This window comes from Trichoplusia ni, unplaced genomic scaffold (genome assembly GCF_003590095.1).
Source record: "Trichoplusia ni isolate ovarian cell line Hi5 unplaced genomic scaffold, tn1 tig00001773, whole genome shotgun sequence".
In the NCBI taxonomy this organism is placed as follows: Eukaryota; Metazoa; Arthropoda; class Insecta; order Lepidoptera; family Noctuidae; genus Trichoplusia; species Trichoplusia ni.
The window spans coordinates 1,519-11,956 of NW_020800147.1; the positions used below are offsets into that span (position 1 = coordinate 1,519).

General features: G+C 38.1%; 1 protein-coding gene across 1 annotated transcript; it reads left to right on the plus strand.

The window, feature by feature from the left end:
- The first annotated feature begins 7,945 nt into the window (after positions 1 to 7,945).
- LOC113507354 (actin, cytoplasmic A3a) lies at positions 7,946 to 10,107 on the plus strand. Its single transcript, XM_026890216.1, has 3 exons — positions 7,946 to 8,050; positions 8,602 to 8,962; positions 9,074 to 10,107. The coding sequence occupies exons 2-3, from the start codon at positions 8,613 to 8,615 to the stop codon at positions 9,852 to 9,854; spliced, it is 1,131 nt and encodes a 376-aa protein (XP_026746017.1). The 5' UTR covers positions 7,946 to 8,050; positions 8,602 to 8,612; the 3' UTR covers positions 9,855 to 10,107.
- The last annotated feature ends 331 nt before the right edge of the window (positions 10,108 to 10,438 follow it).

Consider the following 10,438-nt stretch of genomic DNA (forward strand, 5'->3'; position numbering starts at 1 on the left):
AGTCTGCTCTATAATATGAAATTTTATGCACCTGCTCCCGACTGGCCATTCGACTTTGTTTGGTCGATTCAAACAGCATAAAATAATTCTAAAAAGGTGAAACAACTATTTCAGCTATTAGTTAAAACCAAGACCCAGGCTTACTTTGGGAAAACTGTAACCTAACAATATTGTTGAACATAAATCAGATAGCCATCGGCTTTACCGCAATATCCTTGTTATTAGCTTAGTGCATTAATTTATTTTAATTAAAGGCAGGTAGAGCCATGTCGAAAATTAAATTTCCTTGTGCATATACATATTAACAAAGTACATTAGGTGTTGAATAGGGATACAATGATATTTTTAAAAATTTGTGAATCAAACAGCGAGGATTCGTTGCTAGGCCTAGCTACAGATATCTTCAGAACAGTAAATCATGTGCATGTTCAGGTCAGTTAATTACATAAATCATAGTTTCCAAAGTTAGCCAACACATTGCGTCCCATATAAAGTTCGAGCCAGCATCTACCATGTAGGCCGCAGAAGCTCTATTACTGAGTACCATCTGGATATGGCCTCAAACGCCAAGGTAAGTGCTCGTGCCGTCCAAAAATGGTTAGCGGTCGATACAGCGCACTCGCTAGGCCTTTTACGGCTTCCCAGTAACCTTACGGGCTTGCAGTGAAGGCAATCGCAAAAATGCGATGGATATTATCTAAGAAAACTCGTTTGTTATGTACCCTTGTATTCCTTGCTAAGTAATTTGCCTAATAATAAAATATTCTTGACACGTTTTCTTCGAGTGAAGACGCATATGTTAGCGGCTATGTATTGTTTCCTGTAATACGTTTTGACGGATAGCGGAGGTCATTGAATGCGAATTCATATTTTTATTATAATTTCGTCCCCATCATGTTATAACCTAGCGATAGATGACTGAATGTTTGACTTATACGCAGGTTTGATAATTATAGTAAAGTTCCGAAAGGCAAAAATGTAATTGTCAAAAGAAACAAATCTACGAATAGATAAACTACTGCAACTATGATTCTAAGTGTTTATAATTACATTCTTGACATCCTAGAAAACAATCACGTCCATTTCAATATGACAGAATGAAGGAAATAGAAAAATGCAGAAATAGCATTAACCTACATGAAAACAAACGTGATGCATTGTATTTAAATAAACAATACTATTTATTGCTACATTTAACATAACCAAGGTGTTCAAGACATATGAGCAATGAACTTGGCTTGCGCACGCGTCTTGCTCGCCTCGACCTTGCGTTTGCGTCGATTATAACGACTATACTGTGACTATAGAGTGCAATACGTCGCGTGATCGCTTACAAAACTGCTGAAACGAATCGGATATAAATAGCGTTCAGTTAGCTAAAATTACTGTGTCAGTGATGGGTAATTGATGAGACTACAATTATATTAGCAAGCAGCACGCGTTTTTCTATGTATTTCATGGTTTTTATCTCATTTAACAAATTGTTTATCGCCTTACTCATGTCGGACACAAAAAAAAAACATTATCTTGATAATCTAATTTATAGATGCTATAATTTTGTATTTTCTTCAACTAAAACTGTTCGGAAGTTGATTAATGCATTTTTTTCTGACGGTATCAGCCTCATTACATTTTATACAGCACAGCATTTTTATGTCAATGCAGCTTTCACAGTGATCAAATTCACCGGTTTCCTCTCGTACCTACGTTGGTTTCCAAATATAGCAAAATATGCCTCTGACGTTTTCCGAATTATGATAACAGATTCGTTGATAATTGAGTACCTACCGAAGTTTTATTAACTCTAAATTTACATATAAGAATGATAACAATCTTAGATGGAGTCAATGATGTTTAGAACCCGATACTAATACATACCGGTTGGAGATAAGAGATTGAGTTACTATGAAATCAGTTGCCGACATTTCTTTTAAGATTATGATGTGTAATTTAAATTGCCGTAGTCAAAAACAAAGTATAGCAAATTGTCGCTCTTATTAAGGACCACGCTCACTCTTCAATTGTTTAAATGTTACTTTCTTACGATAAATTCGTTACAGCCTGCGCATTGATCTATTAAAAAAAAGTACTTATGTGGCTACTAAATGTATAGAAAGAATTATTAGTTCACGGAAATAAGATTCTAGAATATTCCTGCAGTTAATACTAAATCAATTTCCATTTTTCCTCTCAAATATACTTGTATAAGTTTTATCAAACCGTCGCGTCGCGTCGTGATAGAAGTTATAACAGCATGTAAGATATATGCATACACTTTAATCAGGCTGTCTGCTATCTCCTTGCAATGAGGTTAGGTAAATGATGACGCCACTCTTGTCGCTAGCGGAGAATGTTTCAGCTCCAGCCGTGTAATAACTAAATCGATTTTGTCGTCATGTTTACTTAATAAATTATTAAAAACCATTATTATCAGATCTTTCGAAAAAAAACAAATATCTTTAAAATATAGGAAAATGAATGGTTATTAAAAATAATTAGTATTACCAGTAAAATTTGGGTTTGTTAGCACCTAAAACCTTCTTGGACATTCAGTTGCCTGGAGCTATTTTTGAGACAAATCTTTGTGTTAACTTGCGAACAGGCTTCACGAATGTTCCCACATAGATATGGTTGAGAGAGTAGATCGCCACGTGTTTCCTCCTTTCGTTGTTCTTTCGTTAAATCTTCAGCTACATATTTACTTAATTTCTTTTTTGTGTTAAAGAACCTATATGGATACGCACGAACACAAGGGAAAACTACATAGTAACATACAATATATTTTACGAACCCTAGAAATGATGTCCAACCTTTTTGTCTGGGATTCCACCTTATAACATTCGTTAATTAATGCTTAGAATTAAGTAATAACATTAGTTATACGGATCAACTTGCAACTGTTGTGGACATAGATGGTCCTTATGCTATTTACAGTGCATTCAAACATGGCAAACGGCGCCACGACATTTTAATACCTGCACCTACACTGATTGGTTATAAAATAACCCAGTTAGGTTATCTAGAAGTTATTAATTAGAGCTCGTGTGGGTTGAACAAATGAATAACAATACGAGGACAGCAGCCACAACAGGAAACATACGATGCCATAAGTCTGTCTAAAATTAGAATTTGAAATCGGGTTAAAACCTCAACATATTCAGAGTTACAAATTCATTATTCTCCTTCTTCCTTTTTTTCTATGAGGATATTTTTTTTTCATAATGCTAATTTAATATACTGAATGCTGTATCCTGAGTGCATTGGTTTTTGGTGGGTTAAAGAGTACAGCGAAAGTTGTAAAGGAACTTCTATTTCTTTTTTTCATATTCTATCTACTTTTTTCCAGTACCTATCTTTATTTTTGTCTGCGCCTTGATTGTGGAGCACTCTCCTCTGCACATAAACTCCAGATCGGTCAATTTCTCGTAGGATGCTTTTGGATGTCGGTGATTCCAGCCTTCCCTACTCCCTCGAGAAGCGCAGAAGTCTCCGCAGATGTTTTTTTTATAGAATCTATATAGTCACCTTGACTATGACAATATTATTAATAAATTAACACGAAAATATTTACCGCACTACGTCAGTATCTTATAAATTAGTGATAAACTGTCGTATACACCCAAGAATTCACAATAATCTTAACGATACGGAGGGACGTCATCACACAGTCAGCTGATAGCGTATTCGTTAAGATTATAGCAAGTAAAATACCTAAGCCTTCGCATTAAATTGTAATCAAAGAGGAAAATTCAGTGTTTTGTTATACTTGTAACATGACATAGTTCGATAACTTGTTACCTGGAAGTTGGACATGATTAATTTAATTATTATTATTTGAAACGTCGTGTTTTCATTCGTTGAGTATTAGGTAGGTTGTAACATTAATTATAATAAATAAATAAATAATAAATAAATAAATGCGGACAACATCACATACATTGTTCTGAACCCAAAGTAAGTTGCTGAAGCACTTGTGTTATGGAATTCAGATACAACGAAGGTACCACAAACACCCAGACCCGAGACAATGTAGAAATGTTAATTTTTACATTGACCCGACCGGGGATCGAACCCGGGACCTCAGAGCTAGCGACACCTTGAAACCGGTGCGTACGCCACTCGACCACGGAGGTCGTCAATTATGTAATTAAGTTTATGAGCTAGACTCTTACTACTTCTCTAATCGTATATTTTTCATATTTTCTATCTCTGAACTCCAAAACCTTCGTGGATTTTGGTAAACCCTTACCTAAATGACTCTACAGAAACATTTCACAATTATGAATCGTCCGGATCACACTGGTATTACCGATGACTCTACAAAACACATCAAAGAGGTATTCGCAAAACTTGAACCTTAAAAAGGAGAGCGTCAGTCCAAAGGTATTCTTGTGTCCTGAATTCCTTTGCCTTTAAAAATCTGTGCGTAATAAAATGCCTTACACCGGTACCGACTCTAAGTGAAAATTTTTGGTGTTTTCTCGAAATACAATAACGTTAATCTTCAGACGGACTATTATAACTAATTTATTGTAATTCTAGCATCGATTGTCATTGATAGATAAGTACCTAAAACATTTTGAAGCCTTGCCATTTCTAATAGTACCTAACTAAAAATATCTGGCGGATTTGAGATGCCTAAATGTCATCGAACAGCAAAATCTGTGTTACAAATAATTCCGTTAAAACACCATTTTTCCTGTAAATAATAATCACATATTTATAAATATGTGACATACCATTTTAAACTAATACTACCAAGTAAAGCTGTTCGCAGGAAAATATCAATTTTATTCTATGTTTATGATATTAAAAGTATTATTTCCTGTTTGCTCATCCGTATTAATTATTATATTAATGATACTTTGGTTATATTTTTGTAACATATCTACAACAACTAGAATTTTAGCAATTGTTTTCGAGTTTCCTAGACTGTCTATGTATGTAGTACCAGAGCATAGTACCAATAGGCTTTTTTTTTAAATACCGGTGAGATGGCTGCTTCAATTTATAATAATTCAGACTCTTTTTTTTCTTGTCTTACGATTAACATTGGTTAGGTCGGTAATCCGGTTGGCAAAATTAGCGTATTTAATGAGAAGTTACGTAAAATTAGAAACCAGGGCTGTTTTGAAAGTGAGTCTTATTGAATCTTTTAGTTCCTTGTCGGTGCACAAGCTTTCCTCAATAATTGTTATCTTAGATTTATAATAACTTGGAACTAGTATATTTAATCATGATAATACCGAAGTCTTTAAACCTGGAACATATGATATATTATAATATTATTACAGACACAGACAGAATTTACGCTAGACTGACTAATTTTGAATGATTACCGATCAATAAATGTCGGGTCGCACCCTGCTATACGGAGTGGCTGTCTGGCTGAATATGTGTGTGTGCAAGTACAGCGTAGCTTTACCTAACTGCCCCCGGGGGGAAAGGGGAGGTACAGCCATCACGATATTCTGCATATACCTAAATGTGCGCTTCATAATAGTATTTATATGCTGGCTGGATCTGAGGTGCGGTTTCATCCGCTTGGTTTCCGTTCCTGTTGGATCGCATGTGGTTATAATGTACTATATATATTGGTTCAGGGAACCAATTCTGCTATTAATTCTCTTAAGCATTATGCCAACAAAATAATTGAAAATTCATTGCATTGACTGGAGTATACCGTCCTATACTAAATTTCCAATCATTGTGTAGGAAAAATGCCTAAGAGAATACGAAAGTGAAATTTTAAGACAATTTTCATTCATTCATCGGCCATTGTAAATGCAGAGTCGGGGCCTAGATTAGAAACTTAACTACTTAGCTGTTTATAATAAAAAACAGATTACTTTAGTATGAGAGAGATCCAGGTTTTTACGTTGGTAATATGGTATTAGGTACACCAGGTTGCTACTTGTACAAGGTCTACAAAACAAAGTCCATTGAAATTGAAAATGCAAGTTTAGATAAGCGTGATCGTTAGAAAAGTGACGTCAATTGAATATAAGATCGAATATGCGGTCGAGCCGAATCGTCACCTGATTCGATTACATCTTGTCAATGAGTCACCGCCTAACACTAGAATTGGTGAGTCATCGGAGGGCCAAGGTTAATATTGTACCATTACGACAGTTGTTTTAAAGAATTTTTATTTAAATCTAAGGTTTGTTTAAGGAAATATAACACAAGTGTTGAAGGATGTACCGAGCAGTGAAGTCATCAAAACAATTGCTAATTCCATTACCGGCCGTCAAGGCAAATTGTAGAGTACATTTTACATTGCAGACCGCATACTAACAAGGTGATTTCCATCGCTGGTTTTATAATCTAGCATTCCGCTACTGTAGCGTTTTCTCATCAATGGATGCTGAAATGTAAAGCTATTGTGCCGGCACGGGCGCGGCTCATCGTGTGCGACCTAATACGTAGTTCCCTTTATAGGAAAAAGCAATACCTCTTTTACGGAACCTTGTCGTAAGCAACGGCTGAGACACATCAAGGTGACTCCAAAAATGTTCCGGATGGCCAATCTGAGTTACTTCACCAAAAAGGAAACGTTTAAAACATTAGCAGTGAGCCAGCCGGTCTTAAATTATAGATTTTGAGATTATCTCTATTCGAATTCTAATCAAATATGGCTGGACTACGTGACTCTGAAAAATTATTAATCAGTATGTTTTCAAATATCGAGGTAAAATATAAAATCTCTATCGACCAATTTTAATATCTTCTACATACCTACTTCCTTTTTATTATTTGATTAATTATTTCGAATGCCTCTCGAACATAAAACTACCCATGAATTTCATTTAAAATAGAGCTCAAAATAATATTTGAATTTGCCAAACACAGACAGCGTTTTAATATGATTCCGGAGCGGCGCGTCGAGGGTGCAGTTTGTTGAGTCATGCTACCCCATAGTCTGTACGCCCCATGCGACGCTGCAACAGACGCGGCGGGGGTGGGGAAATCAATACACGCAGACGACTGCAACAATATAATATAGCTATGTATATTAGGAAACATTTCCACATTAACGAAGGGTGTCTCGATCTATCGCGCCGGGTTGAAATATTTTATTATGAAATGATTCATCCGCCAGTGAAACGAAGCTGGCTTCAGAACTTACAACTTTCAAATATTTTAAGTTATCAGACTACTCGTCTCAGTTAAGTGGAATATATTATTTTTAAATATATCGTCACACAAAAAGCGTTAGATATTTAATCAGTGTCTACGATTTTAGTAATTAGTATCGGGCTTGCCACCACGTGTCAACACGATGCGTCACAGCATAATCGTGGATCTGGTTTACCAAATCCAACCTACGCATCTATACAATATTTAATAACAAACTTTGTTTTTGCGTCGTCTACTAGCAACCCATGAATGAGTCTCAATAAGCTATTTAAGTCTGCCAAGAGCAGACAACCCAGTTGCCTTTGAATTAATTGAAAGATAGCAGTACCGTGCACTCACTGTAACATCCTACCAACTAGAATGAGATGAGATATCTACCATCTTATCCGTCAGTTAGTAATGCTTTCTGATCTCTTCATAATTATAATGAGAATATCAACGGTAGAGTTCTAAACTAATTAAATATTTGTAGGTTAATGTTAGGCGTTTGCGGCAATTAGCGCAAAACAGCTGAATCATAGAGAAAGTCCGAGCTGAAGAGAAATTTCAGCATTTTAAAGAAGTATAATTGTGACCCCGAGCGAGTGTGTTGTGCGCGGCTACGGCGGTACGTGAGTGTTTTCGTGTACCGTTAGCTTTAGATAAAGTGTAGTGCCATTACAATCGTTATCAAGGCATATCGTTATCACCAGATTGTGGATAGAGCCGAGTGCGTTACCATATATGGTGACAAAAATTGAGGCAGCATCAGGCAGCTTGTGATTGGCGGAAAATAAATAGTTGCCGATAGTGTGTGAACTCTGATAAGGCGCGTTTTATATAGTTTATCCTCAAGAGCCGGTTCTCATTTAGTAAGGTGTGCTTGACCGAAGCAGCACGAGTCGTACCTAGTCATTAACTTAATTTAACAGTAAGTTTTGTTCTTTAAATCATTTAATTGTGGAATTTAGTATTAAGATTATTGAAAGTTTTTAAACATTTATAATTTTAACAGAGTTTTAAAACCAGTGTTTCGTTTTTAACACCTGTGACAAAAACATATTACGTAACATATTTACGTAACATAAAAGTGAAGTGATTTTCATATGGACTTGGTGAATTTTAAACGATCATTGCCTTTTTGGTTTTACCTGTGACAAACACGTCAGCTAATTACGTGGTTTTGGGTTCGATCCCCGGAGTGAACGATAAAGTGGAGTAAACTGGTTTTACCGTCTCATTATAAATTATTTCGGTTTTGGTACGATAATACTTGTGATAACATTTATTTATTAACCTGTACCATTTAAAACTTTATTCTATACAAAATAATTTAATAAAGTATTTCTTTGAATGAAGCATGACGTGTACCTGTGTTATAATTGACCACGAGGCGTTTTTTACGTAATTCATACTCATTTCACTTGCGTCATTCTTGTGATTTTAAAATACCTTTTTCATTTAAATCTTTGTTTATTTCAGACTAAATCAAAATGTGCGACGAGGAAGTTGCTGCGTTGGTAGTAGACAATGGCTCCGGTATGTGCAAGGCCGGGTTCGCGGGAGACGACGCGCCCCGCGCCGTGTTCCCCTCGATTGTGGGCAGGCCGCGCCACCAGGGCGTCATGGTCGGCATGGGACAGAAGGACTCGTACGTAGGAGACGAGGCCCAGAGCAAGAGAGGTATCCTCACGCTCAAGTACCCCATCGAGCACGGCATCGTCACCAACTGGGACGACATGGAGAAGATCTGGCACCACACCTTCTACAATGAGCTGCGTGTGGCCCCTGAGGAGCACCCCGTGCTGCTCACCGAGGCCCCGCTCAACCCCAAGGCCAACAGGTAGGTCCCGACACCCTACTGTGTCTGCACTCTCCAGCCACTAGTGTTAGTCCTCGCTAACACTGCAGGATGGAACAGGAACACACTCTGACCGTGCCCTTTGTTTCGCAGAGAGAAGATGACACAGATCATGTTCGAGACGTTCAACACGCCCGCCATGTACGTCGCCATCCAGGCCGTGCTCTCGCTATACGCCTCCGGTCGTACCACCGGTATCGTGCTGGACTCCGGCGACGGTGTCTCGCACACGGTGCCCATCTACGAGGGCTACGCGCTGCCGCACGCCATCCTGCGTCTGGACTTGGCCGGCCGCGACCTCACAGACTACCTGATGAAGATCCTCACCGAGCGCGGCTACTCGTTCACCACCACCGCCGAGCGTGAGATCGTGCGCGACATCAAGGAGAAGCTCTGCTACGTCGCGCTCGACTTCGAGCAGGAGATGGCCACCGCCGCCTCCAGCAGCTCCCTGGAGAAGTCCTACGAACTTCCCGACGGACAAGTCATCACCATCGGAAACGAAAGATTCCGTTGCCCTGAAGCTCTCTTCCAGCCCTCATTCTTGGGAATGGAAGCTAACGGCATCCACGAGACCACCTACAACTCGATCATGAAGTGCGACGTCGACATCCGTAAGGACCTGTACGCCAACACAGTTCTGTCTGGTGGTACTACCATGTACCCAGGCATCGCTGACCGTATGCAGAAGGAAATCACAGCCCTGGCCCCATCCACCATGAAGATCAAGATCATCGCACCTCCAGAGAGGAAATACTCCGTATGGATCGGTGGTTCCATCCTCGCCTCCCTCTCCACCTTCCAGCAGATGTGGATCTCGAAACAGGAGTACGATGAGTCCGGCCCCTCCATCGTGCACAGGAAGTGCTTCTAAGCTACAAGTAAGACTATTCCTAATTTATGATGCCCTACACCAGGCCCCTAATTGGGCGGCTCAAATTACGCTTGTGATCTTGTGTTTAAGTTCAGTATTTAAAAACTAGGTTGTAAGGTATCGTAATATGCATATTACGTAATTGAAGCGGAAACTTGTCATTCCGTAATTTTTGACAAAGATTTTTATTTATTTATAAATCGTTACTAACCTGAACATTTGTAATAAAAGATAATTTATATACCGGTATAAACTTGCATTTTTCTTGCTTTCTTTCCTTTCATCTCATTACCCACATATTTAGCTTGGTAAGTGAAAGATAGAGTACCGTTCAGTCCGTATTTGACAGTCATAATGTCTTGAGTTGTAACAATCCGCTAAGTCATGCCAGTCTTAAAGTTTATTTCTCTTAACTTATTTTCGTTTATCATCGGAACTCGAAGTCCGAAAACTTATCTTTATTGCGTAACGTTTCATTATTACCGACAGATTAATGTTTAACGGGACTAATAAAATTATATTAATTTTAGCGCATAGCAATAGAGATAACGAGATTATAGTACAGCTAATCCTTTATCGGTAAA